General features: G+C 42.6%; 1 protein-coding gene across 1 annotated transcript in view; it reads right to left on the reverse strand.

Moving 5' to 3' along the window:
• RTF1 (RTF1 homolog, Paf1/RNA polymerase II complex component) overlaps nucleotides 1-21410 on the reverse strand; it is a 56048-nt gene extending 34638 nt beyond the window's left edge. The window contains exons 1-2 of the mRNA XM_021097446.1: nucleotides 21173-21410; nucleotides 7871-7981 (exon numbers count right to left, since the gene is read on the reverse strand). Coding sequence (XP_020953105.1) covers nucleotides 7871-7981; nucleotides 21173-21388 — 327 coding nt within the window. The 5' untranslated portion in view covers nucleotides 21389-21410. The remainder of the gene's footprint in view (nucleotides 1-7870; nucleotides 7982-21172) is intronic.

The following is a 22210-nucleotide window of genomic DNA, read 5'->3' on the forward strand; positions in this document are numbered from 1 at the left end:
AAGAAAAAAAGAAAAAGAAAAAGAAAAAGAATCTGACTGCAGTGGCTTGGGTCACTGTGGAGGCGTGGGTTCCATCCTCAGCCTGGCATAATGAGTTAAGGTTCTGGTGTTGTGGCAGAGGACTCGGCTATGGCTTGGATTCAATCCCTGGCCCAGGAACTTCCATATGCCTGGGTGTGGCCAACCCCCTCCCCCCACAAAAAAATCCCAAAACACTGTAGCCCATTTACTCCTAAAATGAATTTACGGTGAAACGAAAATACTTTGAGATAAGTAGGGTTCAAGAAGAATAGCTGGGCCAGTGATAAACTATAGGATTAGAGGTTGAAAGAACTGGAATAAAGCCCAAGCCTTCAACCTGAAACTGTTTCCTTATCTGTAAAGCAGGAATAATAATACTGTTTTGACCACCTATCAGGGTAGTAGGAGACACAAAGGAGACAGAATAAAAGATGTTTAGAGCACATCAGAAACTACGAAGTTCTATATAAATGCAGGGTACTCTCTTATGATGGGAAAAGGAAACCAGAACTTCTGTGAGCCTCTGTTTTCTTATCTGAAACAAGCGAGCAAATAATCTCTATGACTTATTGGAGTTTTAAAATTGTAGGATTCTATATAAAATAGTGGTATATATACTTAATGAAAGCAACTGGCAAAACGGTTCTGTAGTGGAAGTTCCCACTGTGGCTCAGCAGTAATGAATCCAACTAGTATCCATGAGGAAGCGGGTTGGATCTCTGGCCTCACTCAGTGGGTTAAGGACCTGGCATTGCTGTGGCTGTGGTGTAGACCAGCAGCTGTGGCTCTGATTTGACCCCTAGCCAGGGAACTTCCATATGCCGCAAGTGCGGCCCTAGAAAGCAAAAAAAAAAAAAAAAAAAGGTTCTGTAGTTATTATTCTAGATCCTGACAGTGGCCAACAAAGAGGTATGTGAAGAGCACTTGGTTCCAGGTTTAGGTGTACCCCCTCCACATCCCGAAGGTAGAACAGGGTCGGCAGAGTTGAAGAGTAAATGCAAATGTCAGCCTAAAGAACATGACAACAGCTAAGTTTTCTCTTAAAAGAAATAAATTACTATGTAATTAATCAGACAAAAGGATACAAAGGTATACAAAGGATACCACTGTATTTTATCATGAGGCAATCACATACATTTAACTGGAAAATGTAGAGAATCCCTACACTCAATCATAAAAACTTACGGTCTGGTCAGGGAGATAAAAACAAAAGTGAAACAGAAATGACACAAAAAAATGTAAAATATAATCAGTACTCTACTTTGCTGTTTGGGTAGGAAGTATCAGATTTATTGTACACAAGTTTAAGAAAATAGTCCATAAAATCACTTTATTCTCCCAAATTCTTGCAATCAGATTTTTATGGTATCTAGATAAATGAGTGCACTGCATGGTAATCTACATAGCCAAGAACAAAGAAATCTGATGTATTACATAAAGAAAAAAAAGGCTTATAAGCAATCCAAACAGTTACTGTTAAATTTAAGTACTAAAGCAGAGTACTCGAGAGAGCACTCTTGTGGTACAGCAGGTTAAGAATCCAGTGTTGCCACTGCAGCAGCTTGAGTCACTGCTGTGGCATAGGGTTTGTCCTTTTTTTTAGGGCCATACCTGAAGAATATGGAAGTTCCCAGCCTAGGGGTCAAATTGGAGCTGTAGCTGCTGGCTTAAGCCACAACCACAGCAATGCCAGATCTGATTTGAGTCTGCAGCCTACATCACAGATTGTAGCAATGCAGGATCCTTAACCCACTGAGCAAGGCCAGGGATCAAACCCAAGTCCTCATGGATACTAGTCAGGTTCATTACCACTGAAACACAATGGGAACTTGGGGTGTGGGTTTAATCCTAGGAACCATGAGGTCGTGGGTTCAATCCCTGGCCTTGCACAGTGGGTTACAGATCCAGCATTGCCATGAGCTGTGGTGTAGGTTGCAGACATGCCTCGGATCTGGTGTTGCTGTGGCTGTGGTGTAGGCTGGTGGCTACAGCTCTGATTAGACCCCTAGCTTGGGAACCTCCATATGCTGCAGGAGTGGCCCTAAAAAGACAAAAAATAAATACATAAATAAAAAATAAAGCAGTGTACTCCAACCTAAACTCTATGGGGCTTCCTGGTTTCCTGATGCCAAATCAGATCAAAGGAAGGAAATTGGAAGTAGAGCAGATTACCAGAGATGAGAACAATGGCCACTGCTTACCTATGGTAAGGGGCGGGAGAGAAGAGATGTAAAAATCAGTACCACACAGCTCGGAATTTTGGAAGTCATTATCTCATAGTACAAGAACTGCCATTCATAATCATGACTAAATCAGTTAAAAAATTATATGTAATAAAATCTGTCAACATTTGTTTCAAATATAGTGGTTTTATATTTTAAACTTTTAAGAGGTAGAGTTTCGGTTGTGGCTCAGGGGTTAACAAACCAGACTAGTGTCCATAAGGACGAGGGTTTGATCACTGGCCTCGCTCAGTAGGTTAAGTATGCGGCATTGCCCTAAGCTGTGGTGGAGGCTGGCAGCTGTAGCTCAGATTTGACCCCTAGGCTGGGAACCTCCATATGCTGCAGGTGCAGACCTAAAAAGCAAAAAAAAAAAAAAAAAAAAAAAAAAAAAAAAGGCTCTTGGGTACCTAGGCCAACTTCCTGGAAAAGTTATTACTGAGTGAATTTTAACTAAAAGTTTTCTCTTTTCAAAATGTTCTATCAATAAAAATTAATAGCAAGTGATAATGACTAGGAATTCAAGTGCAACTAGATCAAAGTAGAAGAGCCCAAAAGATCAGATGGGATAAGAAAGAAAGAGAAGAAGCTTCAGAAAAAAAGAAAGTAGGGGAAAAATGGAGAGGAAGAAAAGCAAGATACCACAATCTCTGAAGAGGTACACTGGAGCATAAAACACATCCAGGAAGGCTGAGAGTTCTGGAGAAGAAAAAACAGGTGTGAAAGGTGCTGAACTACAGGGCTGGGCCAAATGCTTTTATTTCTTTTTTTTTTTTTTTTTGTCTTTTTGTTGTTGTTGCTATTTCTTGGGCCGCTCCCGCGGCATATGGAGGTTCCCAGGCTAGGGGTTGAATCGGAGCTGCAGCCACTGGCCTACGCCAGAGCCACAGCAAGGTGGGATCCGAGCCGCGTCTGCAAACTACACCACAGCTCACGGCAACGCCGGATCGTTAACCCACTGAGCAAGGGCAGGGACCGAACCCGCAACCTCATGGTTCCTAGTCGGATTCGTTAACCACTGCGCCACGACGGGAACTCCTTATTTCTCAAAAATGTTGACAACAAGACTATTCATGCTGGGTCACTTTGCTGTACAGTAGAAAACTGACAGAACACTGTAAACCAACTATAACAGAAAAAATAAAAATCATTAAAAAAACAAGATTGTACATGAAGCTTTTTAAAATAATCATTCTTTCTTATGCAGAGTGTATTAGAACATAATTCAACTGTTTCTGTGCTTTGACAAATGTAGTTATATTCAATTCTGAACAATGAAGAAAGGGTTTTCTTGGTTTCTAACGATTTTTACTGGTAACAAGTGAAAATTTAGGCTTTCTTCTTATTTCTTATCTAGGTGCAGCTGTTTGCACAAGAGGCACCCTGTTTCTAAAAAGGACTCTGAACTACATGATTTAGGACTCTGTTCCTCCTAACAAATGGACTTTTTTCTGGATAGGAAACTTTTTTTTTAGGTCTTTTTGCCTTTTTAGGTCTGCCCCCGCGGCACATGGAGGTTGCCAGGCTAGGGGTTGTACTGGAGCTGTAGCTGCTGGCCTACACCACAGCCATAGCAACTTGCGATCTGAGCCATGTCTTCAACCTACACCACAGCCTACGGCAATGCCAAATCCCCAACCTAGTGAGCAAAGCCAGGGATCGAACCCATGTCCTCATGGATACTAGTCAGCTTCATTAACCACTGAGCCAGGACAGGAACTCCTGGATAGGAAACTTTGATAACCTCCCTGTATCCTTCCCCCTACCCCCCCATCAATTAGCTAGCTATCTTTTTTTTTTTTTTGTAGTTGCACCCGTGGCACACAGAAGTTCCTGGGCCAGAGATCAAATCCTAGTCACAGTACTGATGCAAGCCTCTGTGCCACAAGAGAACTCCCAGCTAGTTATCTTCTTGCTCCAAAGTCAGCGCACAGCTCTCCTTATAACAAATCATATATTAACCCCCTAACTCAATTGTTCTTGACTAGTTTTCTGTCTTAGCAAATCTAAGGGAGCCAGCATACTTCTACCTATATTCATCATCACTAATGACAATAAACAACGAGAGGTGGGAGGGGAGAAGGGTTGGGAGGTATATTTGAAAATATGCCAGAGTAGCTTCTGGAACAAGCAGGCCCCACCTGACTGAGAACTAACTGTCACCTTAACCAACCAAATTTCTAAAAGCCTAGTTTGTAGATAGTAAGGATATTAAAGCCATAGCAGAAAATAGAAAAAAAAAAAATTTACTTCAGTGTATGGGTTTTGCCTATAAAGATGTATGAATATTCATTTTGAGAGAGAAAAAAAAGCAAGAGCCTCTGTCTCAAACTTTATATTCTAAGGATCTCTCAGATGTGTCCTACCCACTCTAAAATATTTCTATGGCAGCCATAAATCTGAGTTCACAATAATACCACTGAGTTCTTTAGTGGTGGGTAGTATTTTTTTTTAAAAAAGATTTTCTTAATTGTCCAAAATAATGAAATATTCATCCTAACTTTGAGGTGCTCTGTGCTTAAGCTAGTAGCCTGGGCCAGAAAGTGATAATGCAGAACAAAAAACAGGCACCTTTCAGAGTGGCCACAATATAAAGGCTGCTATTCACAGCGGGAGGGTGGGGAAGAGATAGGAGCAGAGCTGTAAGAAGCCAGTGGGCCTCGGGGGTGGGACCTGGAGACAGCAGCAAGAGCTAAGAACCTTGTGGGAGCAAAGTTACTCAAAGTCCCCTTCCCCACTAGGCAGGGAGCAGATTGCCTGCAGCTTTTTCACTAGTAACTACATAAGCAGCTGGTAGCATTCTAAGGTGAGGACTCTCAGACTTGGTTAAGTAGCTTCAAGTGACAAAAGGGAATCCTAAGCTGTAATCATTTTTACGGATGCTGGACCTACCCTAATGCAAGTTTGGGGCTCCTTTATTTTTATTTATTTATTATTATTATTATTATTTTGGTCTTTTTAGGGCCACACCCATGGCATATGGAGGTTCCCAGGCTAGGGGTCGAATCGAAGCTGTAGCTGCCAGCCTATACCACAGCCACAGCAACTTGGGATCCGAGCTGCATCTGCAACCTACACCACAGTTCATGGCAACACCGGATCCTTAACCCACTGAGCAAGGCCAGGATCAAACCCACGTCCTCTTGGATACTAGTCGGGTTCGTTAACCGCTGAGCCACGATGGGAGCTCCTGGGCTCCTTTAATGCTGTGGAATTAATACATACACTGACCTCCTGGCAGAAGCAGCTAAAAAAGATGAAGGGAATCCCTACAGTAATTGCACACTTAGGATCTAATGATAGGAATACGGAGAAAAAAATGTTTCAAAGGAGAGTTACTGATTGTCTCTTAAGGAAGAGCAAAGACCATAAATAAGTTACAGGTATTCTAAACACAACACGGATTCAAACTCAAGACAATATTGTGGGGGGGACCACCACAGCAGCTGACTTCTGAAATGTGGAAAATGAAAGTAGCTGATGCAGGGACAGTGGGAAAGGTAATTATTTCAAGATTCCTGTATTATCAATGCATTTTTTTTTTTTTTTGGTCTTTTTGCCTTTTCTAGGGCCGCTCCTGGGGCATATGGAGGTTCCCAGGCTAGGGGTCAAATCGAAGCTGTAGCCGCCAGCCTACACCACAGCCACAGCAACTTGGGATCCGAGCTGCATCTGCAACCTACACCACAGCTCACGGCAACGCCGGATCTCTAACCCACTGTGCAAGGCCAGGGATCGAACCTGCAACCTCATGGTTCCTAGTCGGATTCGTTAACCACTGAGCCACGACGGGAACACCTATCAATGCATCTTTTTAAAAAATTGAAAAAACAGGAGTCCCTGCTGTTGCACAACTGGATCAGCAGTGTCTTGGGAGCACCAGGACACAGGTTCAATCCTTGGCATGGCACAGTGTGTTAAAGACCTGATGTTGCCGAAGCTTCAGCTTAGGTTGCAACTATGGCTCAGATCTGATCCTTGGCCTGGGAACTCCATGTGCTGTGGAGCGGCACAAAAAAAGAAAAAAACAGAAAAAGAAAAAAGAAAAACAAAGCAAATTATTTCACAAAACCTGCTTTTCTAACAGATTAGGTTACTTGGAGTTCCCGTCGTGGCGCAGTGGTTAACGAATCTAACTAGGAACCAAGAGGTTGCAGGTTCAGTCCCTGCCCTTGCTCAGTGGGTTAAGGATCTGGCGTTGCTGTGAGCTGTGGTGTAGGTTGCAGACACGGCTCAGATCCCGCGTTGCTGTGGCTCTGGCGTAGGCTGGTGGCTACGGCTCCGGTAAGACCCCTAGCCTGGGAACCTCCACATGCCGTGAGAGCGGCCCAAGAAATAGCAAAAAAAAAAAAAAAAAAAAAAAAAAAAAAAAAAAAAAAAAAGACAGATTAGGTTACTTTATCAATTGTAGAGGAATTATAGTTTCTCCATTAAAAATCAATGAAACAGGAGTTCCTGTCGTGGCGCAGTGGTTAACGAATCCGACTAGGAACCATGAGGTTGCAGGTTCGGTCCCTGCCCTTGCTCAGTGGGTTAATGATCCGGCGTTGCCGTGAGCTGTGGTGTAGGTTGCAGATGCAGCTCGGATCCCACCTTGCTGTGGCTCTGGTGTAGGACGGCGGCTACAGCTCTGTTTAGACCCCTAGCCTGGGAACTTCCATATGCCGCAGGAGCGGCCCAAGAAATAGCAAAAAGACAATAAATAAATAAATAAATAAATAAAACAAAAAGAATTAAAATTCACCCATTCACTACCCCTTGCTGTCAAAACAATTTTAGGCCTGTTAAATCATTAAAGATTAAGAGAAAATTACTAATTTGCAATCATTTCTAATTTTCATATACAGGGCACTGGTAAATACTCTTCCAGGTGCTAATTAAATTTCATTATAATAAAAAACCTTTTTTTACTTTAGTGGGACTTCATTGTTAAGTATACTGGCAGAAATACTTTCCTAGACAGCAGGGTAAAAGATTAGAACAGAAAGGTGATATGCAGCCTTCCTGTTGAAATTACTAAGGGAAAAAAAAGTATTTTATTTTAAATCAAATAAGGAACATGTAAGAGAGCTCCCAAGACCTTTCCCCAGCCTCTTTCTTCCATTACTGGATCTTTTAGAGCCTTGTTTGGCGGTAGAGAGCAGTTTGGGAAAGCCATCTTGGTTTGAGCAATGAACAGCTGGATTTTTTTCTCCGTTAAGGTGAATGCCACTACTTTGAGGGATGTTGATTCAATCTACTCAAAGAAAGCTTCTTGTCCTGCTCAAGTATTTCCCACTAAAATATGGCACTCCTGACAGAATTTCCTTCTAATGTAAAAGTGGGGTTAAAAAGATGAAGAAAAATAAAAGAGATGATGTCTAACAAGTCGTGTCCTCTCAGCAAAAGGGCTGAAAAGACCGAAAAATGGCCACCTAAATGCCCAACAGAGGCACCCACTAGGTAACTGGCAGTATAAAGAACATCACAATGTGAAAGCTTTCCATACGTAATTTCCTTTCCCCAAGAAGTTCTCATAGATCTTAGACAGGAAGGTCTCAGTTTAAGAAAAAGAAGCTGTCCAGGGGTCACTGACTGAGGACCCTCAAACACCTAGTAGTCCCAGGGGCCTAGCCCTCCACACTCACCTCATCATCGCTGTTGGACGTTTCGGAGTCTGAGGAGGCTGCAGGCTGACTCACAGGCGGCTCCTTCTCTTCAGAGTCACTTCGCTTCCGCTTTGCCAGGGACAAGAGCTCCTGAGAGGGTAAAGGTAGCCAGGTGAGTTTTGTTCACAGAGAAAACATATCCAAGAATAATGAAATGCCCACCTTCCTTAGATCTCTTATCTTTGTGCTTTCAATCGAAGGACATCATCAGGGGAACTTTGAGCACATGAACAGACTGCCAGCCAGTACTCCTGAGTGCTGAAGAAATGTTTTCAAAATCTGTCCCTTCCATCTTAGTGGGAAATGTATGTCTGAAATGGGAAAGTGACTAGAAAACTGAATGGGAAGCTACCCTCAAATTGTCACATTTCCTCTACAAGCTAGAGAAGATCTGATTCTCAGGAACTGATAGAAGAACCATGTCTACAAAGGTAATCTCCTCGCTGTTCTTACTGGCATAGCTAATACTCTGAGTGTCCTCCTACTATATGATTCTTGGTAAAATTGGCATTTGTAGGGCTGTTCTGAATAAGCTGACAAGCTACAAGTTCCTGAAGTCATTTATTTTGAATGCCTAAACCAGGGGGAAAAACATATAATTCTAGTGCTTAATCCAGACTTAAGCAGTAAGAATACTGGCCGCTAGAATCCTAATTTGACAACCCAAATATTTCTATTTCACCACCTCTGCCTTGTCCTGGTGATTTAAGAGAGATTAAAGGGGAAGAGATATGGCATTTACTAAGTCATGGCTACAACCACGATTTGCTCTCTCACACAGTTCCCCTCTCCTGTTACTTCCCCCCAATTCAGTCCAGTCACCCAAAAACACAACAAAAGGATACCTGCTATGATTCCGGCACTATGTTAATATCAATACCAGTCCAAAACTATTCTACACTTACTAGATGCCAGGTACTTTTCTAAGCATCTAACATTTAATCTTCACAACAACCTTAAGGTGAGTACTATTACCATTCCTGCTTAAAGATAAAGAAACTAAGAAGCAGGAGAGGTTAAGTAACTTACCCAAGGTTATACAGCTAGTACAGGACAGAGCCAGGATTCAAACCAAGGCAGGTAAAATTTAGCTCCTATTTCAGTCACAGTTTATATTATCCCCTTGTGCCAAGAAAAGAGAAAAATACAACTAATAAATACTAGAAATATTATTTCTTGATGATGGCAGTGCTATACAATTATAGCTTAAGTGCCAAGACTAATTTTTTAAAAAACAGGCTGCTGTAAAATAGCTGTTTTCTTCTTCCAGTCTCTTTCTATTTTAGGACTATACCCTCCTTGGCCAGAATGAGAAAATGACCTTCTCAGATTAACAGCTGACACCATCTCTTCTTTATAAGCAATCGAGAAATGTTACTCTTCTCATTTCATTAGAGAGAGCTAGCATATTAACTTCCTGAAAAGGCTTTACATGGTAAAAACACTCCTAATTTTTCATACCAAAATAACTCCTATGACCAAATGCAAAACAGCAATATTTGTGTGTTTAGTCTTTTAAAAACTTGAGGTATAACTTACATACAATACATTTATCCTCTCTTATGGACAGTTTATGAGTTCCACAAATACATACAGTTGAACCACTCCCACAATCAAGATATAGGACAGTCTCATCATCCCCCCAAATACCCCTGTAATTTGCACTTGTCAATAGTACTTAACATTTTGATATGAAAAAGTAGAGCATTCTTATGATCTGAAGCCTTTTCAGGAAGTTAGTGCTCTTCTTATCCCTCCCTCCATCTGCTGTCAAGCAGACCTGTTTTATGAGCCTTACAGTTCTGCCTATGATAAAAAGTCATATATATAGAATCATAGAGTATGTAGTCTTTTGAGTCTGGTTTCTATACTTAGCATAATACATTTGAGCTCATCCATGAAGCTGGGACAGGTGTCAGCAGTTTGTTTCTTTTTATTGTTAAGTAGTATTCCATTGTGTGGATATACCACACTTTGTTTACTTATCTACCAGTTGAAAAACATGTGGATTGTTTCCATCTTGGGGGGATTATATGTTTACGTACAGGTTTTTGTATAAACCTAAGTTTTTATTTCACTTGGGTAAATACCTAGGAGTGGTATTGTGGGTCATATGGTAACTTGTGTATGCCCTTTAGTATTACCTTCGGTTTCACATTATTTTCACGCAGATTTATTATAATTAGAAAGACATCTGGTAAGTAATGTCTTTCCTGACCCTCTGAGGTTCACAAATGCAGGAGAATTCTGTTTTAATACCTATTCATTACAACAGGGATTAGGATATGCTAGCAATCAAATCCTTTCCTGGAACACTATTTTTAAGCAGTAGGTATCCATTTAAAGTTACTGTAACTAAGAGTTCCCTGGAGGCTCAGCTGGTTAAAGATGTTGTTACTACTTGTGGTGCAAGTTCCATCCCTGGCCAGGGAAAAGCAATGGCCTCCCCCGCCAAAAAGTTACTGTAACTAAAGTGTTAAGATGTTAGTATTGCCTTCCTGCTAAAGAGATTTCACTCTAAATTAAGAACCTAACAACTGCCTCTGGTAGGCACAGTCCTGCTTCTTTTAAGACATTAAATACCATATTAACAATAGTATAGAGGAAGCAAATATCTTCTTTTTTTTTTTTTTTTTTGTCTTTTTATCTTTTGTTGTTGTTGTTGTTGCTATTTCTTGGGCCACTCCCGCGGCATATGGAGGTTCCCAGGCTAGGGGTCGAATCAGAGCTGTAGCCGCCGGCCTACGCCAGAGCCACAGCAACACAGGATCCGAGCCGCGTCTGCAACCTACACCACAGCTCACGGCAACGCCGGGTTGTTAACCGACTGAGCAAGGGCAGGGACCGAACCCGCAACCTCATGGTTCCTAGTCGGATTCGTTAACCACTGCGCCACGACGGGAACTCCCCAAATATCTTCTTAACAGTGTGAAATATACCCTTTCCACAAGCTGAGAATTGTACAGGAGTTACTGGGGGAACTCATGGCAAGGCTACTCTTCATAGTTAAATCCTTTATATTTTATTGAAGGCTCATAATTAAAGCCAAACATACTAAGGTGCAACAAAAGGTCTTGCTAGCACTGCACACGTGAAGAGATCATCTGATTTGCTACCAATAGGGGCTGATTTATCCAACACCAGTACTCGAAAAAGCCAATCTAAATCTGATTGATGCACAGGGGTAGGTCCATCTGCAGCTCTCTCCTGCCAGCCCATTTCACTATGCCCCACTGGGTGAGCTGAATTTCTGTGTGTCCAGTGGTTCTCTCTGACCATCATCCCTGTATTTCATCTCATCTAATAAAAACCTTCCCTACTTATCTTGGCCTTCCTCTAGGATGGAATGGCAGTGTGTGGTGCCAGCATGGTATATCACATTTAAGCTGAAGATCTGCTGAGAGTGATGCTGCCCATGCCAACATACTATAGGTATGGCTGTGGAGGATGCCATTAACACTGCTTGAAAAGTCATATTTAAACTAGGCAGCCAAAACTGAGACCCTAAAATAAAGCAAGTCTAATTGCAAGGTAGTATTTATTAAAATAGTATTAGTCTGGTTAAAATTACAATTCTAATCCATTAATACATGAAGACTCATAAACCTTAGGATTTATTCCCCCACCCTTTCATTCAAAACAGCCTACTTTTGCAATGTCTACCTGGATCAACCTGTAATAAAGCAACTTTGCTTCCCCTTACTTAAAGGAAATTAAATCTCACGGTTTGTTGTTGTTGTTTTTGTTGTTTGTTTTTTTGGTGGACTACACCCCTGGCATGTGGATGCTCCAGGACCAGGGACTGAACCCATGCCACAGTTGCAATCTGCGCCACAGCTTTGAAAACACCGGGTCCCACAGGTGCCACACAGGAACTTCCAAATCTCTCCTCTTTAATCAAATGTGTCATGATCACTGGATACACTGTGCCTCAGAAAAGGAGAATAAGAGCCCATATGGATAATGGATAAACCTCAGAAGTTTATATAGCTAATTAGTATGCTGAGCTGTATTTCACTTATTCATTCCACAAATACAACTAATATAAGTGATTACTAGCAGCTGGGGTGACTAAACATCTTGGTTTGCTCAGGACTGTCCTGGTTTAGCACTGAAAGTCTTGAATTCTGGAAAATTAAGACAGAGAGTTCCCCTGCTACCAGCACCTACTATGTACTAAGTTCTGGGTAGACAGTCATGCAGAAAAGATACACAGTCCTTGACTTCATGGAATTTAAAACCAAGTGAAGGAAACTGAAAAGAAACAGGTAAAGAAAAAATTATATCTAGTGATAAGTGCTAAGAAGGAAGTGAATCAAGGGAATGGGGAACCTGTCTGCGAAAGGGTAATTAGGGGAGGCTTCTCTGAGGCAATGGTGTTTAGGTTGAGACTAGAAACTTGGGGGGAGGAGACAGGGTGCAGTCTTCTGGACAGAGGTCTTCAGATAGAATAGATGTCCTGAAATTAGCAACAGCTTGGCTTAGCCAAACACCTGAAAGGAAACCAGTATGACTGGAGCTTCACAGGCAAGGGGGTGGTGGTGGGCGGGATGCAAAGTGGTAGGTTAGAGGTAAGAAGAAACATCATTCCCAGATTTATAAAGAGAGATCAGGAGAATGAATTTTATTTGAAGGCAGTGGAGAGCTATCAAAAGGTTTTAAGCAGGGGTGTAACCATCCCCGAGGGCTTTTATTAATTAATTAATTTGTTTATTTATTATTTGGCTGCACCAGCTACATGCAGAAGTTACAGGGCCAGAGATGGAACCCTTGCCACAGCAATAACAACGCAGGACCCTTAACCCGCTGAGACACCAAGGAACTCCCCAACTCTCCCTGAGGGTTTTTTTTTTTTTTGTCTTTTTGCTATTTCTTGGGCGGCTCCCTCGGCATATGGAGGTTCCCAGGCTAGGGGTCTAAACAGAGCTGTAGCCGCCGTCCTACGCCAGAGCCACAGCAAGGCGGGATCCGAGCTGCATCTGCAACCTACACCACAACTCACGGCAACGCCGGATCTTTAACCCACTGAGCAAGGGCAGGGATCAAACCCGCAACCTCATGGTTCTAGTCGGATTCGTTAACCACTGCACCACGACGGGAACTCCTCCCTGAGGGTTTTTTAAAGAGCACTCTGACTGAGAGAGGAACAGGCCAGAGGGGCCAGGGAGGAAGTGGAGAGGAATCAGGAGGAATCCGGGGCAGTGTCATCAGAGTGGATGATGACCTGGACAAGCTAAGTAGCCAAAGGGACAGAGAGGAGTGGCAGGACTTGAGAGATGATGGGGAAAGGGTAGTAATTCATAGAGGTTTAAATCTGAGACATTAATTCCCATTCTTTCTTTCATATCAAAATTGTTGAGAATGGAACATCATTCCAACAGTGAACACTGGTTACTTTTCAGGAGAGAGGAATAGAGTCATTGTATGTATAGGTGTTTGTGGAACAGGGGGGTATTTCTGTTTTGCTGGTACTGTTTCAACAAGCAGGTACTATTTTTATAATTAAAAAACAAAAGAAAACAAACCAAAACAATGAACATACACACAAAACCCCTTCTGAATTAGTAATTCCAAAGTGGCAGTATAACATTCCTTTACATTTCACATGACTGGCACTAAATGTGGCAACATCCCCATTCAATTCCCAGCAAAATAATTATAATTACAGATAAAATACTGAGTTATATAAATGCCCACAATGTCAAAGAACTGATGAAATTAAGTTTTCCACTCATTCGAAATAAAAAGTAGATAAAAATTTTTAAAAATTCTACCATTCTACTTAGTTCCCACTTAGACACTTTCTAACTAATGCACATTTCCACGCCTTATAGAAGATATATCAGTATTATAATAGACTGGCTAAAGCAAGAACTCCCAAGCTGACAGTGTCCCTTTATCTCCAAGTAATCCTACCAATAGTCAGAAAAGTTAGAATCTAACTTTCCATCATGATATGACAAGCAGCATTTGCTTATTCCACAAATACTTATTAGTTGTCCACTCAGTGTCAGGCAGGCATTATTTTCAACCACCCACTCAATGTCTCTACTCGAAAATCTCATGGCTAACTTTTTTTTTTCTTTTTCTTTTTAGGGCCACACCTGTAGCTTATGGAGGTTCCCAGGCTAGGCGTCTAATCAGAGCTATAGCCACCAGCCTACTCCGGAGCCAAAGCAACTCGAGATTCGAGCTGCGTCTGCAACCTACACCACAGTTCATGGCAACACCGTATCCTTAACCCACTGAGCAAGGCCAGGGATCAAACCAGCAACCTCGTGGTTCCTATCCGCATTCGTTAACCACTGAGCCACGATGGGAACTCCACTAGTCAGATTCTTAAGCCACTGAGCCACAACAGGAACTCCCTCTCATTGATAACTTTAATCTCTACCTATCCAAGACTGAACACATGTTCTTCACCTTCAAACCTGATCTTCTTCCAGGGTTCCCCATCTCAAGCCGGAACTTCCTCTTCCTCACCCCCAACATCCAATCAGTCATCAAGTCCTCTCAGTTTGACAGCCTGGATATTGTGTCCAGTTGAATCCACCTTTTGCCATCTCTATCACTACATCAATTTAAGGATGGCATTGTTCAACAAATATTGGCAAGGTGCATGCTGCAGGCCAGGCACTGTTCCAGTATAGGGACACTACACTGAACAAACAGCCTTGCCCTCTTAGAGCTTCCATTCAAGTGGAAGTTATGCTCTCCACCATCTCTGACCTGGACTCCTCTATCTGCTACCTAACTGGTATCCTCTCTCCAGATTACTCTCAACAGAGCAAACTGGGAAACCTTTTTTTTTTTTTTTTTTTTTTGGCTTTTTAGGGCCATACCCACAGCATATGGAAGTTCCTAGGCTAGGGGTCGAATCGGAGCCACAGTGGCCAGCCTACACCACAGCAATGCGGGATCCGAGCCACCTTTGCGACCAACACCACAGCTCATGGCCACGCCGAATACTTAAACTCACTGAGCAGGCCGGGGATGGAACCGACACCCTCATGGATCCTGTTGGGTTCCTTAACTGCTGAGCCATGAAGGGAAGTCTGGAAAACTTTTCAAAGGACAGATCCGAACACCTCTTCCACCTTAAAACCGTTCAGTGGTTTCTCATTACTCTCAGAATAAGGTCCACGGTCTTTATATTGCCAACCTGGAACTTCTTTTTATTTTTCCTTTTTTTTTTTTTTTTTTTTTGCCACACCTGCAGCAGGTGGAAGTTCCCAAGCCAGGGATCAAACGTGCACCACAGCAGCAACCCACGCTGCTGCACTGACAACACGAACCCTTAACCCGCTGAGCCACTGAGCCACAAGAGAACTCCTAAAACATTTTTTTCCTTTTTAGGAACGCACCTGCAAGCATAAGGAAGTTCCCAGGATAAGGACTAAATCAGAGCTGCAGCTGCCAGCCTATGCGACAGCCATGGCAACATGGGATCCAGGCCATATCTGCAACCTATACCATATGTAGCTTGTGGCAATGCCGGATCCTTAACCGACTAAGCCAGGTCAGGGATCAAACCCACAACCTCATGGATACAAGTTGGATACAACGCTGGATTCTTATTAACCCACTGAGGCACAATGGGAACTCCCCTAAAACTTTTTAACCACAGCCCACAGTAAGATAAATTATACCTAGTGACCCAGTGTGTATACACACACGTATATATGTGAAACACAGGTTTTATTAAGCAATACTTATCTTTACTAGATCTGATATATGATGTTTTCTATTTGATTCAATTTTTTTAAATTTGATATTTTTTGGCTGCGCCCAGGGCATGTACAATTTCCCCAGCCAGGAATCAACCTGCACCACAGCAGCGACCTGAGCCATGAAGATGCTAGGTCCTTCTTGCCTCAACACTTTTGTACATGTTAGTCCCTCAACCATGAACTCTCACACGTCCCTCTACTCTTCAGTCTCCTAATCGCTTTGTTCTGACCCATATTCCAGGTCTCATTTAAATGTCACTTTCATCAGGCTAGCATAGGGACACCCTGGTCAAGCTCTCACAGAATCCTTGCTCTTCTTCAGAGCCTGTAATGCAAGTGTAAGGAAATGACTCTAAGCAATGCCAGCCCCTGCCCCTCCTTCCCCCCACTTTGAAGGTAGACACTGCTTCCATTTTGCTCCCTCAATAGCCCTATTGCCTAGCACTGAAACATTTGTTGAAAGATTAAAAAAAAAAAAAAAAAAAACAACTTTGCCCTTGGGGAACTTAAGGTCTAGGAAGGGAGCAAATAAAGACACCAAGAGAACCAATGTCAAAGATAGGCTTTGAATTTTTCCTAAAAGAAAAGCTCCCAAGGGATTCAGTCTTCCCCAAAGAACCTTTCTAAAGAAGAATCAAGTGAAATCGGCAGATAAGTTACATCAGGCTAGATGCAACATTATGACACAAATTAAAACTTCTCAAGTTAACACTGACACATCTCACAAATTCATCCTATACTTCAAACTCTGCTCTGACTAATGTAAAAAGACTATCTTAATGAGAAACACAACTTTTAAATTTCCCAACTTTTCTGGGGAAGGTTTATTATGGAAGGATACTTTATAACAATGGTGTTTTTAACATATAATATCTAAAAATAATTCCTAGAGTGCTTGCTTCAGCAGCACATATACTAAAGTAGGAACAATAGAAGATTAGCATGGCTCCTGCACAAGGATAACATGTAAATTCATGAAGGGTTCCATATTTTTACTGTCAATTTTCTTAAGTGTGATCATGGGATTGTGATTACATAAGAGAATGTCCTTGGAAGTTCCCTTGTGGAGCAGTAGGTTAAGGATCCAGTGTTATCTCTGCTGTGGCTCTGGTTACAGCTGTGGTGTGGATTTGATCCCTAGCCTGAGAACTTCTACATGCCACTGGTGCAGCCAAAAAAAAAAATTAATTAAAAAAAAATTTTTTAGGAGTTCCCGCCGTGGCGCAGTGGTTAACGAATCCGACTAGGAACCATGAGGTTGCAGGTTCGATCCCTGCCCTTGCTCAGTGGGTTAAAGATCCGGTGTTGCCATGAGCTGTGGTGTAGGTTGCAGACGCGGCTCGGATCCCGTGTTGCTGTGGCTGTGGCGCAGGCCGGTGGCTACAGCTCCGATTCGACCCCTAGCCTGGGAACCTCCATGTGCCGTGGGAGTGGCCCAAGAAATAGCAAAAAAAAGACAAAAAAAAATTTTTTTTTTAGTTTTTAAAAAAGAGAATGTTCTTATCAGGAGATGTGTGCTGCCAACAGTTATGAGTGGAGTAGCACAAAATCTTTAACTTATTTTCAAATCGTTCATCAAAAAAAGGTGTGTATACATATACACATTTACAACTGTTGATTCTAAATGGTGGAAATATGAGTGCTAATGTTAATTTTTTGATATTTAAAATTTTTTCACAATAAAAATGCAGACACATAATAATAATTCCTAGAAAATACTTATAGGTCTATTTCTTTTTAAAAAGCAAAAGGTTACTTATGGCTACTTCAAGGAGAATGAGCAGAGAAAAACAGGAAAGGATAACAAGTCACTATTTTAAATAAGAATGGAAATTATGAAATAAAGCATTCTAGTATGCATACAGCTTTTTTTTTTTTTTCCTTTGAAAAAGACAGAGTAAAGTGTTTTGTTTTGTTTTAAATGGCTATACCTGCAGCATATGAAGTTCCCAGGCCAGGGACTGAATCTGAGCCACCACTGCAACCTATGTCACAGCTGCAGCAATGTCAGATCCTTAATCCACTGTGCCACGCCAGGGATCAAACCTGTGCCGCCACATAGACAACAAGGGATCCTTAACTCACATATCACAGCGGGATTTCCCAGAGTAAAGTTTTTATAAATACTGAGTTGTACTAAAATGAATAGACAACTCTGATTCCTTTATTATCAGGGATGCTTTACATTTTATAGGACCCATTGCATAAACATTATTCCATAAAGAATAACACACATTATCTCCATAGAGGTACAGAATGGCATTAAAAAAAAAGCCTAGATTTGGCTCAAATTGTTGTTGTTGTTTTTTCCAAGAGGTGCTAAATGCAAGTATCTTCATGATTTGCAATTCTAAAATGTTGAAGAAAGGGTGTGGCCAACAGAAAAAAATAAGGTCATTATTAGGTCACACATTAAATCCTTCAAATTCTCAAAGGTCTGAGTTTTTAAAAACCTTGAAAGTTAAAACACATTTTAAACAACTTCACTTCAGTTACTACATACCTCTTCCCACTAAGAAGAAAGGAAAAAAAAACAGGCCTAAAAAAAAAAAAAAAATCCCAACAATTCAAACAGCTTCAGAGATTTAGAAAAACAAGCAGGTTTTGCTACCTGAAAAATATGTTAAGGTCCTTCGGTTATATGTGAAGATATTTCTCTCCCAAACTACTTGGAGCATCTTACCAAAAAGATTAAAACTTGCATACAGACAGTGGTCTCAAAGTCTAACACAAATTTAAGCACCTGGGCTGTAAAAATGCAGATAGTACCCTGCGGGGGTCTGATTCAGTAGGTTCTGGGATGGGAGTCTCTGCAAAGTATACCTTAAACAAGTAACTCCAGCAGTTTCTGACACATTTCTCCTCCCACCCCCAGGAAATACCAGTGTAGAAGGCCCATCTCCCTCACCTTCAGTAAGGACTAACTTGAAGGTACTATTTCTGACATAATGGCTTAGATTCCCATCTGAAAAACAAAAGATCTCCTTACCACTGTGCTCCACTCTCACCATAAACACTCAGAGATTTGTCATAGTTTGTTTTTTTTCCACAAGGACCATACACTAGACAGCAAATACAATGTTATACCCCCAACAAAGGCCCAGAACTACTAGATGGAGCAGTCCAAGGCATCTTGATGAAGGCCCAGAATGCATTAATTTTGTTCTGAGGATTCCTAAAAACCCCAAAACCAGGTTGACTTTGAACATCTGCTAAAGATCTCTGGCAAAACTTCTGAAGAGCATAGACGTTTCTTTTTGATTTCTCTGAGAGCCTGGCAGAGTGCTGAACAAATAGAATGTACTGATGCCTCTGTTAGGATGTGCAGAAAAGGGAATTTTGATCCTGTTCCAATCTGATAACAGAATGCCAATGAGTAGTTAAAGAGGAGGAAGTTGAAATTGCTGTTAAAATGCATTAGGTATTACTTACAAATTTTATGCTAATGTCTTTTCACAAATAGATAAAGTTGGTTTTAAAGTTGCAATCTCCTCTAGTTCTCACTTTGGCAAAGCTTTTTGTCAATCAGGTAAAATCCCACTACTACAAAAGGAAATTTTCAACTCATGTCATTTGTTAAAATTCTGTGGAAAGTCACCAAAAACAGGATAATTTACAGCTTAGTTCGTTCAACTTCAGAGTAGATGTCTTAAGAGTGCTTTACCAAGGAAGCCCCCCAAATAATCTATTTAGTTGATGTATCAATTTCTGCTATTCAATGTACTTTACAAACACAAATTCTAGCACTAGAGAAGATGGCTAAGAAACATCATTTTCATTTTGCAATATGAGAAACAGATTAAGTTGGTATGTGGAAAGAGTCTACAGATTTGGGTTCAAATTCCACCAACAAGTTGTGTAAATCTGGATAAGTTACATTTTCAACTTCCATTCTCATATCTAAAACCAGGGAAACAGGTACCAACTTCACCATAATTTGAAAACTTGACAATGTAAATAAATCACTTAATTGAGGTAAGCTGTTCACTCCAGGCCCTAAGTAAATGGTAGCTGATGTTATTATCAGAAATATCTATATTTCTAGATTAGGAAATAGGTGTGTTTTTTTTTTTTAAAGTTCCAATCAAGTGTAAGTCTAAAATTATCAATCAAATTTTTATAGTCAAGAGTGATTTTTTTTCTATTTTTGTAAATTTCAGGAGCCTTTCAGTACAAATATTTTCAACTTAACTTTCAATTCCTATCCCGTAACAAGGTTTCTATTTCTTTTAAAGTTTTCCACAGGTCCCACTATTTTCCCACCTCCCACCTCTCTACTACCATTTTCAAAACAGCCCTCTTTTCTTCAACACATCTCCAGCCCCTTTCTTAAAGTCCTCCCCTTTCATGACCTAATATTTTAGCCTGATACCTCTGGCCTAATACAAAGGACTCCCAAGAAGCCATTTATAAAAAAGCTTTAGTTCAGAAGTGCTTGAACTAACATTAATTCTTACAAACACTTAATCCTTCAAATAACCCAATCAGATATACAGGGATGATGTTTTATCTAGACTTTACAGTTATGGCCAAAGATACATACCCAGTAAACAACACTGTCCAGCCTAGAACTCAAGAATTTCAGACTCTAACTGGAGTACTCTCTCTACTCAACTTATAAAACTACTCCCTCTTGCATAGTCTTTCTTTACATAGTCTCTTCACAATATGGGGGGGAACCCTCTTTGTATTTCCTGGTACCACTAGAGCATTGCTACAAAGGACAACTTCATCCCTATAATATTTTCTAGAGTAAACATTTCAAGCAGTCCCAAGACAGACCAAAAGTTACTTTCAATGGTTCCTGAACATCTTTCAAGTAGAAAGAATTCTGCGATGCTACATGAAAAGGGCCAAGAGGCCTCGCCACAGTCCCTCCGTGCCGCCCTAGATATTTCTCCACTTCTGCCCTCTTTCCTCTTCCCAAGAGCTCTCTTCGGTCTGACATCTCAACGGGGACCCTTCTCAACCACAAACGACCCTAGCTGCTAAACAGATTCGTGCTCACAGCTAAGTCTTCCTCGCGAAGCACGGAGAGGTTCCCCGGAACAGTACGAGTGTCCCTCCTCTCGGTTCAGACCCTTGTCTGAAAAACTTCATCTTCCAGCGCCCGCACATTCTCGGCCTCCCTCCCCCCCACCGCCCCACGATCACCCTTGCACCTCCTCGAAAACCTCCTTGCCTAGCGGGTTGGCGGGTGATACTTCCTATCTCTCCGTTCCTGGATTGCTTGCAGCCTGTCGCCCCGATCTGGATCTGGCAGATCAAGGACCCCTCCACTCTCCCGAGCCCGAGGCCCACCAGTCTGGTCCCTGCCCCGCCTCCCCGCCCAAGGCGCCAAGTCCTCGGGGCTCCGTCTCCAGGCCCCAGCCAGACTCCAAAGGCCCTGGGCACCGCGAGGAGGGCAGAAAGAGGAGGCAGTGGCGATCAGGGCCCGGGGCGGGCCAGGCATTCCGGACAGAAGGCCCGGGGCCCGACCGGCTCCTGACTAGGGTGGCCAGGACTCAGCCCTCCCGCTCGGCTGGCCCGCGCCTCCGCGGCCTGCCCTCACCTGATCCAGGTTCTCGTCGCTGCCGCTGTCCTCCGTGTCTGAGTCGATCACGACGCGGCCTTTCCGCTTCTTTACCATCGTGGTCCCCCGGCTCCCACGCCGGACGCCGCCTGGACTCCCCTCTTGCCCGCCTGCCAGTGGGACCGCCACTGCTGCTGCTGCCGCCGCCGCCGCCGCCGCCGCTGCTGCTCGACCCACACAAAGGCGACCGCGCATGCGCGCTCCACTCCGCCCCGGCCCCGCCCCTCGCTCGTCGCACGCCGTTCGCCGGCGCCCAGTGCCCCGCCCCGCCCCGCCCCCGACGCAGCGTGAGAGGCGGGGGTAGCAGACTGGGTTACTGGCTGTCCCATATCCCGCGCGGGCAGCTGAAAGCATTGGGTGTGTCTGCTGTGGGGATGAACTTCATGCGCTGCCTACCTGTCGTGGACTAGAGCTGCAAGCGTCTGGGTTCACTTTAAAGAGCCTTTCAACTGTCCAACCCTGATGGCCTGTTGAGGACAACGTCAGGACCGCCCGTCTGGAAGGCACAAATCAGCTGGACCACGCTGAAGGCACCTGTTTTGGGATGAAGCCTGCCTACCTGGGCTGTGCAAGTAGCAGCTGAACTCGGACCTGGAGGATGCATCTGATTTACCCAAAAGAAGAGAGAGGGAGGGGTGTTCCACGCCGAGAACCGCTCGGTCAACGGCCCAGCGATAACAGAAAAAGTTGGGTCAGGAAACAAAGTTCATTATGGCCGAACAGAGGGTATGATGTGTGGGGATGAGGCTGCGGAGGGACGAACAGCCAAATCATTCAGACCCTAATAAACTATAATAGAAAGTTTGAACTTCGGTTTTAAAAGACTCTAAACTGAAGAACTGTATTATCAGATTTGTGTTTTAAAAGGATTACTCTGGCTGCAGTGCGGTGAATTGATTAAGAGGGAAGGAGACTAAGGCAGGGAAACCTCTTTGGCTATTGATGTCATTTTGGTAACAGAGGATGGTGCCCTGAACTAGTGGAAATAGGCGTGGGTGGATCCTGGATCATTTAGAA

The sequence above is a fragment of the Sus scrofa genome, chromosome 1 (genome assembly GCF_000003025.6).
Source record: "Sus scrofa isolate TJ Tabasco breed Duroc chromosome 1, Sscrofa11.1, whole genome shotgun sequence".
NCBI lineage: Eukaryota > Metazoa > Chordata > Mammalia > Artiodactyla > Suidae > Sus > Sus scrofa.